The following is a 22,601-nucleotide window of genomic DNA, read 5'->3' on the forward strand; positions in this document are numbered from 1 at the left end:
GGCGAGCTCTATCCAAGCCCTTGGAGAGCACTTTCACAGCCAGACAAGAGTTCAGCAAGGCAGCAGGGCAACAGCAAGGCAGCAGTCCTTTGTAGAAAGCAGACAGGTGAGTCCTTTGAGCAGCCAGGCAGTTCTTCTTGGCAGGATGTAGTTTCTGGTTCAGGTTTCTTCTCCAGCAAGTGTCTGATGAGGTAGGGCAGAGGCCCTGTTTTATACTAAGTTGTGCCTTTGAAGTGGGGGTGACTTCAAAGAGTCTCTAAGAAATGCACCAAGCCCCCTTTCAGCTCAATCCTGTCTGCCAGAGTCCCAGTAGGGGGTGTGGCAGTCCTTTGTGTGAGGGCAGGCCCTCCACCCTCCCAGCCCAGGAAGACCCATTCAAAATGCAGATGTATGCAAGTGAGGCTGAGTACCCTGTGTTTGGGGTGTGTCTGAGTGAATGCACAAGGAGCTGACAACTAAACCTAGCCAGACGTGGATTGAAGGGCACAACAAGATTTTAGTGCAAAGAAATGCTCACTTTCTAAAAGTGGCATTTCTAGAATAGTAATATTAAATCCGACTTCACCAGTTAGCAGGATTTTATATTACCATTCTGGCCATACTAAATATGACCTTCCTGCTCCTTTCAGATCAGCAGCTGCCACTTCAACAATGTATGAGAGCAGCCCCAATGTTAGCATATGAAGGGAGCAGGCCTCACAGTAGTGTAAAAACAAATTTAGGAGTTTTACACTACCAGGACATATAACCACACAAGTACATGTCCTGCCTTTTACCCACACAGCACCCTGCTCTAGGGGTTCCCTAGGGCACACATTAGGGGTGACTTATGTATAGAAAAAGGGGAGTTCTAGGCTTGGCAAGTACCTTTAAATGCCAAGTCGAAGTGGCAGTGAAACTGCACACACAGGCCTTGCAATGGCAGGCCTGAGACAAGGTTAAGGGGCTACTGAGGTGGGTGGCACAACCAGTGCTGCAGGCCCACTAGTAGCATTTAATCTACCTGCCCTAGGCACATGTAGTGCACTCTACCAGGGACTTACAAGTAAATTAAATAATCAATCATGGATAAACCAATCAGTAGTACGATTTACACAGAGAGCATATGCACTTTAGCACTGGTTAGCAGTGGTAAAGTGCCCAGAGGTCAAAAGCCAACAACAACAGGTCAGAAAAAATAGGAGGAAGGAGGCAAAAAGTTTGGGGATGTCCCTGTCAAAAAGCCAGGTCCAACAGCCCCCAAAATAATCCCCAAGGGAATAGTGGTAACCAGTCCCATCCTGCTCCTAAGAAGAAAGGGTTATTTGATCATAAGACAGGGAGGTTTGTACCCCAATATACAGAGTGCTCCAAGTATGGTCACTCTAAGGGTGACTTCAAATGTTCAAAGAGGTCGGTCACCTGGATTGGCTAGTGTAGAGCTCAGGGAGGAGGTAGTCCCTGTTTGGGTAGCAGACAAGGCTAACCCTCGTGTCCCTGGGGGATTCAGATATGGTGCAAAAAAGCCCACAAGCCTGCCAATACTTCTAAGCATAGGCAATGGGTCACCGTTAATGGGCAACAGATGGAGGCTCTGCATGACACAGGAGCCAGCATGACTACTTCAAGGGTCAGGGGAGTCAGCAGAGTAGGTCCTAACAAACAGTTGTATGATGGAGCAACGCATGCAACAACCACACATGCCTGAACAACGCAGTTGGAACGACTGCATTGTTACCACAAATGCCTTTACCACACATGCCTTTACATCAATTTTTCATTGTACATGCATACCTAGTAAAGGCATGTGTGGAACGGCATGCATGGTTGTAGAATGCCACCCCCTGCTCTAAAATCACAACTACCCTGACCCCCCCCACAGCCCAAAAAACACTACCCGACCCCCCCCCAGCCTCACCCCTAAAAACTAAAGAACCCCAACACCCCCACTCACCCTGATCCCTAAAACCTTCCCCATACCCCCACTCGTCTTCAAAACAACCGCCTCCCCACCTGCCCTAAAATCAAAACCCCCCACCCCATCCCATCCCTAAAAAAAATACCTAACCTGGCCCCGTTCCTAAAAACAAAACTACCCAGACTCCCCACCGAGCTCCTGAAAAAACTATCCCCTACCCCCATACCTGCCCCTAAAAACAAAACTATCCCCACTCCCGCAAACACAATTACCCAGCCCCACTACCCTCAATGCTAAAAAGAAGACTACTCTGATACCCCCACAAACCCTAAGCCCAATAACCTTCCCTGACTCCCCCACCTACCCTAAACACAACAGACCCCACCCCAAAAAGAAAACTAACCCTGCCCCTAACAAAACTACTCCACCCCAACCCTAAAAACAAAATTACCCCGAACCCCCACCCTAAAATCAAAACTACCCTGACCCCCTCACTCCGCCCCTCAATTAAAAATGACCCCGGACGCCCACCCCTGCCCTAAAAACTAAACTACCACAACACCCCTACCCTTGCCCTAAAAAAACAAACTACCCAAAACCTTACCCCTAAAAACAACTAACCCAATACCCACCACCCACCCTGAGCCCTAAAACCTACCCCGAACCCACCCCAAAAATAAAAGTACCCTGCCCCTAAAAATAAAATTACCCCGACCGCCCCACCCCGCCCTAAGCACCAAACTACCTAGACCCCCGCCTCTAAAAAAAAAAATACCCTGACCCCCCGCCCCCACCACTTAAAATAAAAAAATACCCAACCTACCCCACACCTAAAAACTATCCCCCAACCCTGCCCCAGCCCCACATACCTGACCATATCTTCTCCCAATGCTCTCTCCCTTTTTCTCTGCCTTATCCACTCATGTGCGTTGTTCAGTACATGCATGGTTAAGGCAGAGAAAAAGGGAGTCATTGTTAATGCAAGCGTGGTTCCACTTGCTTTAACAACAACATCATCGTTGTTCCGGAGTCATTCTTCCAGATGTTTCCCCTACCGAACACATTCCACCAAGTTATAGTCACTGACAATCGAGAAAGTCATCTACTGGTGTCTCTGGTTTCCTTTGAGTCGGGGGGTCTCTGCTAATCTGAAAGTAGCTGTGAGTCCTGCCATGCCTGTAGATTGTCTGTTAGGCAATGACCTAGAACACCCAACCTGGAGGGAGGTAGAGCCCAGGTCTCACTTGGACATGATGGGATTGCCTGAGTGGGTCTGCATGACCACACGATCCATGACTGCTCAGGAAGGAAGTCAATGGCATCTGGAGCCTGGAAGAATGACCCAGACAGGGGCCAAGGAAAGGAGCAAGGGGCATGGAAAAACGGTCCCAGAAGTGCCCACAGTGGAGGTTGATGGGGTGCCAGAGGAGGAGGCCCCTGAGCCAACCGGGGAGAAAATTGCTGCCTTTGGGTGACCTACCCAAGCTTGCTGGCTGGCAAGTTGAGGGTGGGCCCACCAGGGAGGAACTGTTCAAGGAGCAGGAGTTTCCCACTCTTGAGGGATTGGAGCAACATGCCTCAGCCCATGCAGCAGGTGAAGCCTCTGGGGATCACCTAATTTACTGGGAGAATGATTTTCTATATAGTGAGCCTAAGGCTCTGGGTACTGGAGCAGCACATGCTCTGGTGATCCCTCAGTGTTACTAGGCCTTTCTACGGGGTCTGGCTTATGACATACCCCTGGCAGGACATTTAGGGCAAGACAAGGCCTCTGCCAGTCTTGTCACCCACTTTTATTGACCCCGAATGAGGACAGCCTCAGATACATTCTGCAGGTCCTGTGCAACCTACCAGGCCAGGGGGAAGTCAGAGTAAACGCTGAAGGCTCCCCTGATCCCACTTCCCGCCATTGACACCCCCTTTGAAAGGGTGGGCATCAACGTCATTGGTCCATTGGACCCCAAGGCAGCCCTAGGCAACAGGTTCATCGTAGTTTTGGTGGACCATGCCACCCGCTACCCAGAGGCAATCCCTCTGCGGATGGTGAGTGCATCGGTGGGGACCAGAACCTTGGTGAGGATCTTTATCCGTGAGGGGTTCTCCAAAGAGATAGTGTCTGCAAAGGCACTAACTTCATGTCTGCAAGCATGAAGTCCATGTGGGATGTGTGTGGTGTAACCTACAGGTTCACCACACCCTTTCACCCTCAATCCAATGGTCTAGTTGAGAAGTTCAACAAGACCCTGAAGGGCATGATTGCAGGCCTACTTGAGGTCATGAGGTGTAAGTGGGACGTCCTCTTGCCATGCCGTCTCCTTGCTTACATAGAGGTGCCCCAGAAGGGGGTAGGGTTTAGTCCCGTTGAGCTTTTCTATGGCTACCTTATTAGGGGGCCTTTAAGCATTGTCAAGGAGGGGTGGGAGAAAGCTGCCAGGACCCCCCCCCCCCAGGATGTGGTTAGCTACATGTTGGCCCTCCACAACCAGATGCATCGCTTCTGGAAGAAGGCCAAAAGTAACCTTGAGGCCAGTCAAGAGGTAATAGAATGCTGGTACAACCAGAAGGTCATTCTGGTGAAGTTTCAACCTGGAGTCAAAGTATGAGTCATGAAACCACTAGAGCCCAGAACTCTTCAAGATCTCCGGACTGGCCCATACAAGATAAAGGAGCATTAGAGGGACGCCATTTCCTTGGTGGACCTCCAGACACCTATGAACCCCCTGAGAGTGCTCCATGTAAACAGACTAAATCCTCACTGTGAGAGGTCTGAAGTCAGCATGCTCCTAGTGACAGATGAGGGTGTGGAAGAGGAGAGTTAACCTCTCTCTGTCCTCCTCTGTGCACAGGAGAGTGATTGGTCAGTGGAGGGTGTCAACCTCTCTGACTCCGTGACTATAGATCAGCAAGGTGGCTGTTACCAGTTACTGGAGCAGTTTTCCTCACTGTTTTCCCTCAGACCTGTGAGTCCATGATATTGACACAGGAGACAGTCCCCCTGTAAAGAACAACATTTACAGGTTGTCAGACAAGGTGAAGGGCAGCATCAAGGATGAAGTTGCCAAGATGCTAGCTTTAGGGGTGATTAAAACCTCTAGCAGTTCCTGGGCCAGCCCAGTGGTATTGGTACCCGAGGCTGGCCCACCTGCTGCCAAACCAGAACTTTGGTTCTCTGTGCACTACTGAGGTCTCAGTTCCATCGCAAAGACTGATGCACACTATATCCCCAGAGCTGATGAACTCATTGACAGACTAGGTGCTGACAAATTCCCCAGTACCTTTGATTTAAAATCAGGGTATTGGCTGATTGCCTTAACTGAGGGGGCAAAAGAGAGGTCCGTATTCTCAGCCCCTGAGGGATAGTACCAGTTCTTGGTGATGCCCTTTGGCTTGCCGAATGCTCCTGCTACCTTGCAACAGTTCGTTAACAGGGTCCTGGCTGATAAGGAGGCATTCTGTGCTGCCTACTTAGACAACATAGCCATCTACAGTGCCAGCAGGGAGGAATACCAGCTCCACCTCCAAGAGGTGATCCAGGCTCTGCAGCAGGCAGGACTGACAATCAAGGCCAGTAAGTGCCAGATTGGGCAGGGTTCCGTGGTGTACTTGGGACACCTACAAGGTGGTGGCAAGGTGCAGCCCCTCCAGGACAAGATTGAACCAATCATGGCCTGAAAACCACCTGAAACTCAAACTGAAGTGAGGGCCTTCATAGACCTCACTGGTTACTACTGCAGATTTGTTAAGCAATATGGCACATGGTGGCCCACCTAACTGAGCTGACTTCCAAAATGCAGCCAAGGTTGGTGATCTGGACATAGGCTTGTCAGAAAGCCTTTGATTCTCTCAAGGAAGCCATGTGTACAGCACCTGTGCTCCGGGCCCCTGATTATTCCATGGAATTCATTGTGCAGATGGATGCTTCAGAGCATGGCATTTGGGCAGTCTTAGCACAGCTGAATGAGGAGGGCCTAGACCAACCAGTAGCCTACATTAGCAGGAGGTTACTTTCACGGGAATTGAAGTGGAGTGCTATTAAAATAGAAGCATTGGTTGTAGTGTGGTCACTGAAGAAGCTGAGACCATACCTGTTTGGGACTCACTTCGGAGTTCAGACAGACCACAGACCCCTGAGATGGCTCACACAGATGAGGGGTAAAAATATTAAACTCTTGAGGTGGTTCATCTCCCTACAGTGAATGGACTTTACAGTGGAGCATCGCCCGGGGACTAACTACGACAATGCTGATGGTCTCTCCAGATTCTTCCGTCTTAGTGAGGAGAGCTCCCAAGGGGTTGGGTAGCTCTCCCCATTTTCAGTTGGGAGGGACACATGTTAGACTTTACATCCTTAGAGTGGTCATCCCCCAACTGTTTTGCCTGCCTCCCTCTAATTTCCTGATTCTCTTTCTGCTGGTGTTAGGACACTGTGCATTTTACCACTGCTGTCCAGTGCTAAAGTGCATACGCTCTCTCCTCTAAACATGGTAACATTGGTTCCTTCCCATTCAGCAGATTTACTTTACCTGCAAGTCCCTAGTAAAGTGCACTACATGTCTCAGGGCATGTAAGTTAAATTCTACTAGTGGGCCTGAAGCACTGATTGTGCCACCCACATAGGTAGCCCTCTAACCATGTCTCAGGCCTGCCATTGGAAGGCCTGTGCATGCAGTTTCACTGCCACTTCAACTTGGCATTTAAAACTACTTGCCAATCCTTAAACTCCCCCATTTTCTACATATAAGTCACCCCTAAGGTTGGCCCTAGGTAACCCATAGGGCAAGGTGCTATATGAGTAAAAGGCAGGGCATATACCTATGTGTTTTACATGTCCTGGTAGTGAAAAACTTGTACATTTGTTTTCCACTACTGTGAGGTCTGCTTTTCTCATAGACTAACATTAGAACTGCCTTTATATAGTCTTAAGTGGTAGATTCTGATGTGGAAGGGGTAGTCATATCTTGGTTGGTATTGCCAGAATGGTGATAGGAAATCCTGCTTACTCGTGAATTTGGATTTAATATTACTATTTTAGAAATGCCACTTTTAGAAAGTGGGCATTTCTCTGCACTTACTGCCATTGTTGCCTTACAGCCTGTCTCCAACTCACATCAGGTCTGTGCTGTTTGACAGCTCCCCTTGTGCGCTACACTCAGACAAACACAGGACACTCAGAGCCTGATTACGACCTTGGTGAATGGGATACTCCGTCGTAAACGTGACGGATATCTCGCCCGCTGTTTTACAAGTTCCATAGATTATAAAGGAACTTTTAATATGGCGGAAGGGATATCCGTCATATTTGTAACAGTGTATCTCATCCACCAAGCTCATAAACAGGCCCTCAGTCACATCTGCATTCATCTGCATACTGAATGGGTCTTCCTGGGCAGGAAGGGTAAAGGAGCTCACACTTACATTTCAAATGACCTTGGCCTGCCCTCACACAAAGGACTGATAACCCCCAGAGGGATCCTGGCAGACAGGACTGGACTACAAGGGGAACTTGTGCACTTCAAAACCACTCTTTGAAGTATCTCCCACTTCAAAAGCATTTTTGGGTATATAAACTGGGTCTCTGACCTCACCAAATCAGACACTTCTGGACCTACACCTGCACTCTGTCAGAGGAACTGCCTGGCTGTCCAAAGGACTCATCTGGACTGCTTTGCTGAGAAGCCCTTCTGTTCTGCTTGTTGTCCTGTGGCCCTGCAGTCCTTTGACTCTGCTTGTAGGACTCTGTCTTCCTCCTGAAATGCCCTGCAAGGGCTTGGGTTGAGCTAGCCTGCTGTTTCAGAAGTCTCAGGGCCAACAAAGACTTCACCTCTCAAAGGCTGCATTGTGGCTAGACAATTGCTGCACCCCTGACCAGAACGACAACTTCTTGACAGATAATTCGATGCAGCGCTTGCCTTGCAACAGAAAATTTGCCCATCACCTACCGGACTGACGCAGCGCCTGGTCCTTCTACCAGCACGTCAAGGATTTTCAACACATCGTCCCTGGGTGTCAAAATATCCCAGCATCGCAGTGAGGAACCAAGATTGCGTGCCTGAAAAACGACTCAACCTATTGCAGTGTGGAAAGAAACGACGCATCATTTGTGTTGCACCGGAAAATCTTATGCAACACCTTATTTTTCCATGCATCTCCTCCTCTGCGGTCTTCAAGCATTGTTATTTTTGACGCATCCCGAGTACGCGTGTTACTAAGAAACAACTATTGATTTCTAAGGATTGAGACTCTTTTAAACGTTTTAAAAGTGATATTTCAACTTTTACTTATTGGATCTTTGTCGTTTTTACCTTATTTTATTCAGATAAATATTATCTGTTTTTCTAAGCCTGTGTGGTATATTTGTCTGGTGTTTTCACTTTGTTATTGTATGATTTATTGCACACATACTTTACACAGTGCCTTCTAAGGTAAGCCTGTCTTCTCAGTACCAACCTACCAGAGGGTGGGCACAGGATCATTTGGATTGTGTTGTGACTTACCCTGAATAGGTTTGTGGTCCCCATGTGAACAAGGGTGTTTACCTCTGCCAACTAGAGACCTCATTTCTAACAGGTCCTTTCTTGTAAACTGTAAGCCTTTGGATTTATCCTCTGTTAGGCTCTTTCTGTCCACTTTGAAATCAGGCTCCCCTCTGGATCATGGGCAGGCTTTCGCAATATAATTTAGAGCAGATTGTCCGACTACTAAATCAGTTGCTACAAAATAAGATAGCCCCAAATAGTTGGAAAACACTGTTAGTCACTCCCCTGTTGAAAAAACCTAATGCTGTCACCTCGGTATGGTTCAGTTAAGAGACAATATCTCTTTTATATATCTTTTCGAAACTGTTAGAAGAACATGTGAATCTACAAATAACACACCATATTGAACAGAATGATCTGCTCCATGCTTCTCAGTCAGGCTTTCGTGCTGGCTTCAATAAGGAATCAGTGCTTCTAGGGGTCACAGAATTCCTGAGATACAAATTGGATGAGGGTGGGGTGGCTGCACTTCTGTTATTAGACCTGAGTGCAGCTTTCAATACCTTGAATCATAATAATTTATTCAGGATGCTTGAGGAATCTGGCATTCATGGCAAGGCATTATCATGGATTGAATCATTCTTGGAGAATTGTCTCTTTCAGGTGCACACCAATCAATGCAGGTCATAGCTACATTCTCTTACATCAGCTGTGCCCTAGGGCCCTATCTTGAGCCCACCACTTTTTAATATTTACATGAGGCCACTGACTGATATTGTTGAGGGCTTCAGCCTGATCCATTTCTCGTATGCGGACAATACCCAAATTGTGGTATCTTTGTCACCAAATAACAACCAGACCACTGCAGCTTTACCCTCCTGTATCCAGCAAGTGCCAGATTGGATGAATGCTAACTTCTTGAACTTAAATGGAGATAAGACAGAGATTTTCCTAGTGGGTAATCTGTCTACATTTTAGTGCCCACATTTGTTTCCAGAGTCTCTGGATTCTCTTTGCATCCTACACTTTCTATAAAAAACCTGGGAGTCGTGTTGGACCAGGAGTTGTCTATAAAGCAACAGATTATTAAGGTGGCAGCTTCTTGTTTTGAGCTATTAAAATGGTTAAAGAAAAGTCTCTATTCTATCCTGCTCTCAACCCAGCATAACGTTGTTCAAGTCTTAGTTACTTTGAGACTGGACTATGGGAATGTCCTTTATCTTGGGGTGACCAAAGCCCTTCTAAAGCATCTTCAAATTGTACAAAATGCTGCTGCATGTCTGTTGCTTTGTCCCAAGCAGTTCACTAGCTCTGCTAGCTCATTAAATTCCATTCACTGGCTGTCCGTTGAAAGTCGGGTGCACTTCAGGGCTCTTTGTTTTATACATAAATGTTTTCAATACACCTATCCCTTCTATCTGAGATCCTTAGTCACTTGTTATTCACCATGGCACACCCTTAAGTCAAGCCATCAGGAGTTAACTGACATCCCCAGAATAAGGAGCGTCCGCCAAGGTGGGCAGCCTTTCCGTTTTCTAGGACAAAACTTTGGAATACTCTCCTTTGCCTTTGAAAGAATGATATTCTCACTCAGCTTTATGTAAATTGTTGAAAACTTGGTTGTTTCAATGAGCTGTTTTATAATGTTTTCTCTGTTGGCCCTGGTTCAGCGCTTTCTGGAATTTATGATAGCGCTGGTAAACCTGGTTTGGTATCCAGGCGCTCTATAAATCACACAATCAATCAATGAACATGTAATTATTATATACTTTTAGGAATTAAATAGTTGGCTTCTTTTCTTTTAATATTAAAACACTTTTTTCTACTTTATACAACTTCTGGTTTACAAGTCCTATCTGTCTCTGGAAATGAAAGCATTCCCTCTTGGCTGGTATATGTGTTTAGCAAAACAAAAAAATAAGAACTAGTTTCAAACCACACACGTTTTTTGAAGACTTGTCAATTATAAATTTTTTACAGATGGACTCAATTAGTCTCCTTGTGAAAAATTAGAAGATTTTACAATTTTTCACACACACATAGAGGAAAGAGAGATATAAAATGATAAGTGCTTTATGCTTGAGAACCAGATTTATATGCAATAGGTAGAAAACTGTATCTATTTAGTTTTGTAACAATTGTGCCCATGGGTTCCCAACTGCTATGCGTGATTTGCTCTTACACATATATGTTATTTAATCATGTTTAAATAATCCGCAAGTCTGTTATAATGAAGTCTTTGTGACATTGTGCATTGAAAGAAATGTGAACACTGTGCAAAATTCATAAATATTTTTACTAAATTGAGTTGCATTGGTCAACAGACCACATATCATTCGACAGTGAGACCAAGCGAGATGAATGTTAAAATGATTATTTTACGTTAGTCTAACAAAAATGAGGTTGATGTATTTCAAACACAAATATATAAAGATTAAAAAAAAACTCCAACTAATGAAGGACTTTTGGGCATATTTACAAGAAAGTGGTGCTTCATAGATGATGCGTCACTTTTCTTGCACCCCATTGCGCCCCCTAACAACACCATGTGTTTGCCGTATTTACCACCATAGAGCACGTTAGGCCAATAGACTGAAAAATGTTTTTTAACACTATTGTGGCGCATTGGTGCATTAGTTCCAAAAATTATGGAGCTAATCTATCAAAGTCAAGGGAGGCCCATTAAATACAATGGGAGTGTAAAAATGGCACAGTGAACTGTCGTAAATTTCACTGCGTCATTTTTCTGGGCCTCCTAACGGGGGAACACCACCCTTGCATATATTATTCCTGGTGCAGGCATAATGTGGCGCAAGGGGTAACAAAGTGGCAAAATGCTTGCATTGCGCCACTTTGTAAATATGGTGTGGTGAAAATACCTCTTTAACGCCCCATTAGGGTAAAAAAAAAATGACACTTATGTGGCACAAGGAGGCACAAGGGGTTCTCGCAGTAAAATATCTTCATTTAGTTATTTACTTGTCCAGGCTAATCTGAACTCAGCTTCATACAAGTAAAAAACATCCGTTTGCACAAACATCAGAATCCACTATAGAAGAAAACATACCCTATTTTAGTTTTCTGCACATACCACTCAGTTAGAGGAGAACTCGAATCCCTTCTATGCATGACCATCACCTCCCAAATTGAGAAAAATTTAACAATCCGAGAAAGATTTATAGGAAGGTTTACAATCTAAAGCGTTCTGTCTTGCTGTGATTAATTTGCTTTATTAACAGAAATGACACTTTACAACTACAGTAGCCCATGTGAATTACGGGTATTATGGGAAATCTTACAACTCTTATCTATAAAATAAAATAAATGAATGTGTCAAGGTTTATGGGCGTTTTGAGTCTTAAACTGAAAGCATTGTCTCCTGAATTGACAAGTTTTAATTAATCATTTCAGAAAGAAGTTTTTCCACATGACATAAGGCCAAGTGATGTGTATGGAATCTGTATTGAGGCATACATAAAAATTCCCGTCTCGGCAAAAACTGTTCAGTCTGGCCAAAAAGTGCCAAACTCAATGTATCTATATAAAAACGCTTTATTTTAACTCTAAATATTAAGGCACAGCTTCAAACCAAGAAAAGACAGAGTGCTATGCAAAACTATCCATATTTATTTTATTTTACTTCTTGAATTTCACCAAAATAACACACGTTGAAACCACTGTGCATAATTTAAGTAGCAGTCCATCATTTTTAAAAAATATAGGGTCTCATTATGACCCTGGCGGTCATGGCGGTCGGGCTGTGTCCTAGTGCCATATCACTACCATGGTGGGAGCGCCACGGTCGGACCACCAGCACTGCCAGTTTTCAACTCCACGATGGTCAGGCAGTGCTGGCAGTCCTAATCCACCAGAGCAGCTCTGCAAGCAGTGCCGCCCTGGAGATTACGACCCGCTTCTCCTCCAGCGATTTCATGGAGGTAACCCTGCCATGTAAAGGCTGGCAGTGACAGGGTGCTCTTGGCATGGGCAGTGCAACAGGCTCTCTCACCCGCCCTGTTGCAATGTTTGCTGTCTGTTTAGCAGACAGTGAACTTTGCAAGGGGTGCAGGTGCACTCCACAGCATTGCTGCCAGCTCCATTACGAGCCGGAGACAATGCTGTAGGCCGTTTCCTGCTGGGCCAGTGGGCTGACACTGAGTTTCAGCCCGCTGACCCAGCATTCTGCCCGCTGGCCCAGCAGGAAACTCGGAAGGGCGCTGGTGGGGATGCAGCCACTTTGGTGGCAACCTCCCCATTGAAATTTCGGCGGATGGGCTTTTCCGTCCTCTGAAGTTATAATGAGGGACATAATGTTGTTTAAAAGCAAGGGGTGGAAGAGGAAAATAATGCAGGAGAGGCAGGGAAGAAACAAATGTAATTTTTTAAAGAACATGAGGTGTAAAGATTGGATAGTGGATAGATATTCTATGGTGGAGGCTTATGGCGGGGAAATGGTGCTTCAGATGTAGATTTCTATGGAGACAGTGAATTTTCAAAAGTATTTGTTAACTTTTGTGCACATATTGATTGCTGCAAAAATATTTGGACCTGATTAGATTAGCTGTCTCTAGCAAAATAAGTATATGCCTAGGGATTACAGAGATTAAAGGCAGTGTTCCAGATTCACAGAACACTAAGTCATACCTGTAAATTTTGTGTTTATTTATTACTTAGGCTTGAAAAGGTATTATATTCAAATACTTTGCCTCTGTCTGTTTAGTCCCATATCTGTAGTCTCTGCGTTGTAAAGAATCTGAATAAAAAAAAATAGGTATGTATATATTTTTTTTTTTCGCTGTAGATGAAAACTGATTTCCCATGCCAATATTTTCCATCCGCACACCGCTTGTCAAATTATGTAATACCAGTGCACTTTCCAACACTTACCACTGCACTTCCACTTCGATCATTGGGTTGAAACCAGAGATGTATTTTAGGAATGCCACTGAAGCCTCAGCGTCCTGTTGGAGTAATCAGAACAGTGGATAGGTGCTTATCATCTGTACCGCAGAGTACAAATCAGGGACTCCCAATTCCACTTGTCAAGATAGTGGGAATAATGGAGAAAGACGCAATGCATCAATGGAAGTTCAACTTGCTTCTTCCAAATGAAACACTGGTCATGATCTCGAAGATAAAGGTTTGAGACAGGGATGAATGGTCTGCTTGTTAACACACTGGCCCATCACGAGCACACCGAAACATGCTGATTATAGGCAATCTACCCTGACCCAGCTCAAGACTAACCATTGTAAGTATGAATCACAAGAAGCAGGAGGGTCTCTGTTTGCTTAACCGATGACCCCTGCTTACACATCCCCTTATTTACAAACAAGCCAATGTTTTAGGTGTAAACCAATTAATTACTGAAAACCTATGGTTGGTTTGGAAATTGTAAGAAACTTGAATACTAGTACAGCAATAGTTTAACACATTTTTTTTAAAGGCTGGTAATTAAATAAAGCCTCAAAGTTCATGCATTCTATGACAATGGATCAGATGCCCTCACCAGATTAAAACTCCCCCATTAAAATGTCAACGTCAGATGTATTCCGGAGCTGACTGAGTGTTTGTGCCTCATCATTGACAACATTGCTTAATTTCAGATGATGCAGCCCAACTCCCACTGCTGGTGTCCATGGCACTGAAATAGCGCTCAGTAGAAATCCATGTGTAAAATCACCATTCGACTCTTACATTTAGACAATTAATTTTTGTTAATGTGGGATGGTTGAACTGGTGGCATGGAGGAAGTTGCTGTCAGCAGATTAAAGTGCTTGGCATTGAGCACGAAGCCTTTCATTGATAAGACCATTTTCTCTATTAAAATGTGTGACACGCCAATGCAAATTTGTAGAAGTTCCTGATGGGACCCCAAAGCCCCTATCCACCTCAACAATTAATGATCATCAGTGGGTTTCAGTTTGTTTGCTTATTGTCCTAAATAAAGCAGTTCTTTCAGCAGTTTGGCAAGTTGACTTCTGGGCATGCCTATAAGCCTGTGGCCATGCCTATGGATGGCGAGAGCTCTTGAAATTTGCTAGACACGCTAATAGTAAACCAAAAGTAGTGCACTGAAACTGAAAAATGGTGAAGAAAAATGTTGAACCTTGATATCATCCAAAGTTGACTTTTCCTTGGTATGTGCACTGTGCAATTCTGTCTCCTAAATGGAAGAGGTACAGTCAAGGACAACATCCAAGAATCACTGAGAGCTCTACCGTTTACTAAAGTCAGGCTTTGTGTGGATTTACTAATCACTCTGTTCACAATGCTCTGCTCTGAATTGGCGCTGCTATGTACATTATAATCCTCCTCAGTAGTCACAAAGAGTTCAGTTCAATGTCCTCTATTGTGCTATGTTCAAATACCATTCGTGAAATGCTCTTGTCTTTGAGGGCTACATTGGCATTGAGGATCTGCATCTCTATGAAACAAATGCTGTGGCTAGGACAAAGGACTTAGATCTCTTAATGTTACATACAAAAGAACCTAAAGTAGATAGTTATTGAAATATTGCAAAAATATATCCAGTTGTATAACAGCTTCTAGTTCTGAAAAATTTCCTCTGCTAAATGCACGTGTCAACTTTGTGACGCTCATGGGCAGAACTATCATTTGCCCTCATTAGACAAATGTATGATTCTCTCATATTTAGTAGTTATACACACTATAAACATCGGATACAACAGCAGAAGGAGGTGTAAAAAACAAAATCTTAGAGGTTTGTTTTATCTTTTTGCAGATGTGATTTGGGCATTTTTTGCTTAAATACATTTAAACTAGTTTCTATTATTTTCATCTACATCGCAAATTAACTCAATAAAGGGCAATTGACAATGAAAAAAGTTTGAAAGAATTTATTAGGAACAAATCTAGTGCTTCAGTTGCAGAAATATGTTCACAGAGTTATCAAGTAGCATACACTTCTATCACTGGCCCATCTCTAACTAGGACTGAGAAACGTGTGCCCAAAGTGAAACGTTGCCCAACGTTCCGCTGCATCTTGAAGATGGCATTAAAGGAATCTATTCAACAAGCCTCAAATTTCTTGATCAGATGATACTGGTATTTCCTTGCTGTATGTTTTTGAATGAAAATTAAAAATGTCCTTCCAGCCCACATCAATTTTTAACAGCCATGTCTATTCACGGGTTGTATGACGGAACCACAAATGCAATTACTACGATTGCCTTTGCAATGTGGTAATTACAACGCATCCGTCATTACAACGAATGCACTTGCAACAAAGGTTTTTTACCACAAAAATGCCTATGCTCTGGAAGGCAGTGCCGTGGGGTTATGGCAGAGCTGAGGGGCCTGGAGTGTGTGAAGTTAGGTGCACTGGTGGATCTGCGCCCGAGGTCCCAGTACTGGAACAGAAGTGTGTACTGACTGTAAGAACTGAGGTGCTCTGGTGACAGCATGTTTTGGGTTCTGACACGACAGAGAGGTTTGGAGTGTGTGAACTGAGGTGCACTGATGAAGCTGCACCTGAGGTCCCAGTACTGGAAAAGCAGTGTGTACTGACTGTAAGAACTAAGGTGCTCTGGCAGACAGCATGTTTGAGTTTCCGGCGCGGCTGAAGGGCTTGGAGTGTGTGAACTGAAGTGCACTGATGGAGCTGCACCTGAGGGTCCAGTCCTGGAACAGCAGTGTGTACTGACTGTAAGAACTGAGGTGCTCCGGCAGACAGCATGTGTGTGATTCTGTCACGGGCACTGCTGAGGGGTTTGGAGTGTGTGAACTGAGGTGCACTGATGGAGCTGAGCTCAAGGTCCCAGTACTGGAACAGCAGACTGTACTGACTGTGAGAACATAGGTGGTCTAGCAGACAGCATGTGTGGGATTCTGTCACAGGCACAGGAGCTTGGAGTGTGTGAACTGAGGTGCACTGATGGAGCTGCTCACAATGAACCAGTATTGGAACAGCAGAATGTATTAACTGTCAGGAATGAGGTGCTCTGACAGACAGTGTGTGAACTGAGGTGCACTGATGGAGTAGCAAGTGGGATTCCAATATGGAGCAGAAGTGGAAACTGTCTCTAAGGATTGCAGAGCACTGGTACAGCTGGTTGCCTAGGCTACAAGCAATTACAAGTGATCCTCTGCTCTTGCTCTCAACACACAGGCAGGCACACTTGGTAAAGAAAATCCAAGCCGAGTAAGGGCGGAAGCCAGGCAGCTGAGAGAGGGTGCAGAGAGCCCACAAAAACCAAATGTGACCAAGATAACAGCCTGACCTTGTTTACAACTAAGCTCAGAGGAAGAATGCTCTGCAAGTGAAAAGGGAAGCTTCCCTGGACAGGAGCAGGAAACAAAGTAATACAAAAATGTCCCCTACAGACCACATAAACAGGACAAAGCATAATTATACAGTAGTTGGTCTTTACTCCCACACAGAAAGAGGAAGGACAAAGAGACATGACTGACCACTAGCAAACAAGGATTTTTAAAAGACACTGAAACTAACAAATAAAATAGCTGGAAGCCCAGAGAAGAAGTATACTTAAAAGTATACAAGAGGTCGTACGCTTACGCTCCAACTAAAAAGGGCTCTTTCTGGACCAAGAGCTACCTTTCTGCCAAATTTTGTGAAATTCCGTCCAGTGGCTTTTGCGCTATAGCTGTTCACATTTTCCAGTGGGAATTAACACTGGAAAAGCTCTAAATTTCACCTTCTTAATCTTGGACCCCACTTGATGGATCTCCCCAAAATTTTCTAGACAGCAACTCACATGACTGTCGAATTTCTTTAGAAATTGTCATGAAGATTCTGCAACCGGCGCCAAAGATATAGAAAAGCAAAAAACTGCTTTTTTTCTATAGAAACTAGCTCCTAACTATACCTACTTACTGGGGACATACACATATATATATATATATATATATATATACACAAACATACATTTAAACATATTATATATCATGTATATATTTGGGTATATGTTTAAATATATATATTAGTATATATATATATATGTATACATATATATATATATATGTATACACATATATATATTTATATATATATACACACACGTTGCCATCCACAAACCATATCCGCCCTAAACCCTAATAATTCCCTTACCGCCCCAAAACCCATACACACCCTAAAACGTAAAAATGTCCTTGCCACCCCAAAACCCATACCCACCCTGAAACTTAAAAATTTCCTCATCACCTCAAAACCCATACCCAGCCTAAACCCTAAAAATCCCCTTGCCACCTTAAATCCCATATTCATTTTAAAGCTGAAAGAATTCCCTTACCACCCCAAACCCATATCGACTCTAAAACCTAAAAATGTCCTTTCCACTCCAAACCCATACTCACCCTAAAACCTAAAAATGTACTTACCACCACACAACCCATACCCAGCACAAAACCTAAAAATGTCCTTTCCGCCGCAAAACGCATACCCACCCTAAAACCTAAAAATGTCCTCACCAACACAAAACCGATGCCAACCTAAACCCTAAAAATACCCTTACACCATAAATTCCTAACCCACCCTAAAACCTAAAAATGCCCTTACCACCCTGAACCTCACACCCACACTAAAACCTAAAAATACCCTTAAACCATAAATTCCATACCCACCCTAAAACCTAAAAATGCCCTTACCACCCTGAACCTCACTCCCACACTAAAACCTAAAAATACCCTTAAACCATAAATTCCATACACACCCTAAAACCTAAAAATGCCCTTACCACCCCGAACCCCATACCCACACCCTTACACCCTAAATCCTACACCCACCCTAAAACCGAAAAATGCTCTTACCACCCTAAATCCCATACCCACCCTAAAACATTTCAGCGATAGGAGACTTGTTCATGCAGAATGTCCTGCTTGAGAGACATGTTCGGATCCATTGTGCTTTTGGTAATTTTTCTAGATTTTCTAAAAACAAGTTAGTTGCTGGTGTGCATTTTTAACACGAGATACTGGCAAGCCAAGTTTCACATGATTTTAATAATGCCCCCAAACATTCTGCCACAAAATTAAACAATTTCGTACACCTTTTCAAAATAGGTTTATATATGGTTACCCTCTGTCCATAATGCAAAAAGACAGCTAAAATATTACTTTGCTGTGCAGAATGAGAATCAGAAGTTATATTTTCTTCACACTGTTCTGTACAGCACGTTTTGCTGTCCCAGATCCAGCGACTGACTGGGATCTGTGTAAATCGAGAGATTTATTGACATGTCAGTGGTACTGATGGACTGGCAATAATAGAGTGTCAGTTACAAGTCTAGCGCAGTTGTCTTTGTGACTAAATCGTACGCTGCCCTAGCATGCTTAAATGAGAGCTAGCTAATGTCTAATACTCCTCATCTGTCTGTTCCCGAGTCCGTCTCTGACAAGATTCATTTACTTTGAATTTCTTGAAACTGAAAGGGTTGCATCTGATGCCCAATAAAGGCCATACACATTTGACGGGTTCTATTCTCGTCCTGGAGAATTCTTCAAGCAGAAAGAGCCTTTCTCTCATGGTTTGGATAGGAGGTGAACCAAAAACGTCGTGTTAACAAATTCCTAACTCACTCAACAACAGTACACTTTCCTTGCAGGAAGGTATTTCCCAGTCACTGAGGTGTTCTTGTCCTCTCTTGTTGTACTCTATCCAAAGTGTACTTGTTTGTTTATTGCATTGAGCTGTTTCAAGAGAGTGCATGAACGATCCTGAGTATAGCTGCGCTTTAACCATTAATTACGTTAATTGATCTCGTAAGGTTTCCATCTCATTTGTATCTTATCAGTATAATATATGAAATGTAGTATGGAATGCGAATCACAGGTCAAAGATCTTACAGAGCTGGGAAAAACTACACTCATAGCCTCAACAGTTTGAACCGAATTACACGCTGGTCATTTTATTTACATAGTAAATTTAACATTTTCCAATCCCCTTGAGGAGCACTGTCACTTTTTTTCTATTGTGGAACATGCCAAAAGGAACATTAAATCAGTATTCACCTGTTGGCACAAAGAGAGAGAGTGAATTTGCTCGTCCATTCCTGTTCTAACATATCCTGAAGCACGATGCTGGGCCATGTAACCTAAATGAACACAGGGGAGGACAATGTCCAAGACCACAGTTTCAAGGACCGAGGTGATATCACAGCTCTTAAAAATAACCCTGCATAAATAAGTTTATGGATCTTCTAAAATTCAAACAGTATTCCACAATGAACCAAGAGTTATAATGACATATTAATTGTGTTTTTAAACTTACTTTCTACTCTCTTAATGCAAACTTTCCGGAGTCTTGGCGAGTGGCAACCCAGAAGACAGCATATACCCACATCAAAGTTAACTAAATGTTTTTTTTTTTTTTTCAAATTCTGCAAATGTTCCAGTATTGAATAACCATTAGAAGTTCAGCAAACGTGCCCGTGCAGGCACCTCTGATTTTGGCAGAGCTGCAGTGTCCCTACCTCAGCAGTTGGCACGCCCTCTGGAGGGCGGCAATGGAGAACAATCATCCCTTCAATGGGAACTTCCTTTCCTTGTGGGTCTTGTTCAAAGTTCTTCCTTAAGTCTGGAGTAAAATAAATGTAAATATTGCATTAAGGCCACAAACGAAATCGCAATAAAATTATTTTACAGAGCGTGGTTTGTCTCAGGCAAAGAAAATCAAACATGTTAGCATCAGCTCATGGGTTTTCCCCAAACCTATGAAACAACAAACAATAACAGCCTTTGATAGAGAAATCAGGACAATGTAAATTACAAAGGTTACTGTTTTTAAACACAGAACCCTTTTCAATGGACTAATGCTGGACACTTTTGAATCAGTGGGAGAAAGTGGATTATTAGTTGTGGTGAATAGTTGTCCACTGTAAATAATAATTTCACTATTCTTTCAAGTCTTGCAAAGGTTTCTGTAATTTGAACCTAAGCTCAACCCCTGATAGCTATGGCAGAGAGCAGACAGACTTAACTTAAGAAAAGCTGTAAAGCATTTAGATGTTCAGTTAAAACATTTAAAACACGACACAATAAAAATCACACTACATCTTATAATAATAGAGAATATTTTATTGAACAAAATGAAACCAAAACAACTAGAACTAGAGTTATGAATTTTTAAACTTTAAATTACATTTTAGTGCCAAAAGCACAAAGAACCCAACAATTGTAACTGGTCATCCTGGACCCAGGCAATTGTAATATTTGGGACTGACTGCTATAAAGCACAGATCGATTTTGAGGCCCAGAGTGATCCCAGTCAAAGAGTTGCCTTTGGGCTTAGACATTTCTCTGGAGAAAAGATGGTAGTAGATAAGTTACAGGCTGGATCTGAAGGAGGGCTCAACAACGGTGGGTTGCTGAAGAGAGAGGGCCTACTGTGGTCGTCAACGAAGAAGGGAAAGCTCCAAGCAGGCAAAGACCATCGTCAGTGCACAGGAAGGTCTTGACATGGATCTGCTTTGGCTCGCAACACACTCAGTGAAGCCCTTTATGTACTGATGTAGAAACGTTTCTGGAAGTCAGATTTCTTTTATCAAGGCAAATCAGAAAGTCGGGTCAGAGCAGCATTTCAATATCTATAGCCTTGACTCAGCAGCAGTCTTGGTTTCTCATCCCTTCTTTAGAAGAAGAAAAGTTGGAAAAACGTTTCTAAGTCCCAGCTATTGTAGGTTTTCAGGAGGTGTACACTCTAACATCAGTCAAGAATACCAGGACATAAGCAACAGCATTTGGGGGTCGAGAGTCATGCAACACAAGCCACCAGCAGGGTCCAGGTCCGATCCAGCTAAAATTGAACAGCTGGGCTCCTAAGAAAATGGTCTTCTTGCAGATTGTGTGTCCTTGTAGCTTAACAGGAGGTCAGCCAACTGACCCTTGGAGTCCACTTCTTTCTTTACCCTAGGTACAATGGGATCAGGTCCAGCCATTAGGGTTATCTTCACAGGTCACAACAGCAGGTGCAGTTCTTATTCTATCTTCTATATGTCAGCAGCAGTCTAAAGAGGGTGCCCAGGAGTGCTACATTTATGCCTGGCATCAGTCTGTGGGTGGTGTGACTCGTGCTCCCACCCTATCCAACAATAACATTTTCCCAGGTGTAACCCTATCCACTTCTGCAGCATTTCACATGGGTTTTACTGTAAACCTTTCCCAGTGCCCTTCTCTACCTAAAGCCATGATGGCAGAACATTTTTCCCTTGTGCAGGGCTACCTGTGCCCACCCAGATGTGTGCCAGGGAAATGAGCATACCAGCCTTTGTGGTCACTCAAAATTGGTTCTGGGGGCCTCTCCTTCCCCAGGGATTGGTACTTGTCGGCTGACCGGACAACAGAGGGGGCTGTACCAGGTGTAAGCTAAGTCTTCTTGTGTGAGGGTTGGCATCTTTTGAATTTAATTAAGTTTCTGGGCACAGCCCAGTTGGCCATCCTTTCAGAAGGAGGTCAACAACTGTCACCTTTGTCTCAACTAATCAAGCAGCCATTCAACTCCTGGTTGACACTAAAGAAAGGAAAGAAAAGGCACATTTGTCTCAGGAAGGAAAAGGAGAAATTTCTAGAAATGTATTTGTCAAAATAGTCATATAAAATCCGACTTGACCACTGAGTTGGATTTAAAATTACTATTAACACAAGTTCTTGAATAGTTTTTCTAGATTCTTCCAACCTCAATTTAGGCATTATAATGTATTATAATTTAATCCAGTGCTTTCCAATGGGAGAGCCAGCATTGCCACAGTGAAAAACAAAACCAAAGGCATGCAAAATAATAAATACACATACCCTACCTTTTATGTGCTATGCACTGTGCCCTATAGATAATTAGGGCCTTTCTTAGGGTTGACATAAGTATGAAAAAGAAAGGTTTATTCAGCAAAAGGTTCATTTGGCAAGTCCAATCAGCAGTTTAAAACTATTCACCCAGTCTTAGTACCATCAAATACAATGAGATTATCCTGTGTCCCTCAGAACATGGGTATATAATGTTAGAAACTACAATGAGTTCCATCTGGTGTCACAATTTCTTTGCATGAAAAATAGGTGTTAAAAAGTCACACTTATATATGGAGGTCAATGTATGTTCTCTAAGAAGCTGGGAGAGTGTGGGCCTCTATTGTCCGTTATTCAACACTTCCACAGTACATCCCCTAAATAAACAACACAGAACAGTTATGATTATTTAGTGTTTAAGAAATGCCTAAATAATATGCTCAAATTTTCTTATTCATATAAGGCTGTCAAAA

At 43.5% G+C, this 22,601-nt stretch overlaps 1 protein-coding gene across 3 annotated transcripts in view; it reads right to left on the reverse strand.

The window, feature by feature from the left end:
• The window catches only part of UNC5D (unc-5 netrin receptor D), a 1,240,412-nt gene that overhangs the window by 585,945 nt on the left and 631,866 nt on the right, over positions 1 to 22,601 (reverse strand). For all 3 annotated transcript variants that reach the window (XM_069213807.1, XM_069213806.1, XM_069213805.1), the window contains exon 4: positions 19,824 to 19,927. In XM_069213807.1, the coding sequence (XP_069069908.1) occupies positions 19,824 to 19,927 (104 nt within the window). The remainder of the gene's footprint in view (positions 1 to 19,823; positions 19,928 to 22,601) is intronic.

Source organism: Pleurodeles waltl, chromosome 11, assembly GCF_031143425.1.
Source record: "Pleurodeles waltl isolate 20211129_DDA chromosome 11, aPleWal1.hap1.20221129, whole genome shotgun sequence".
NCBI lineage: Eukaryota > Metazoa > Chordata > Amphibia > Caudata > Salamandridae > Pleurodeles > Pleurodeles waltl.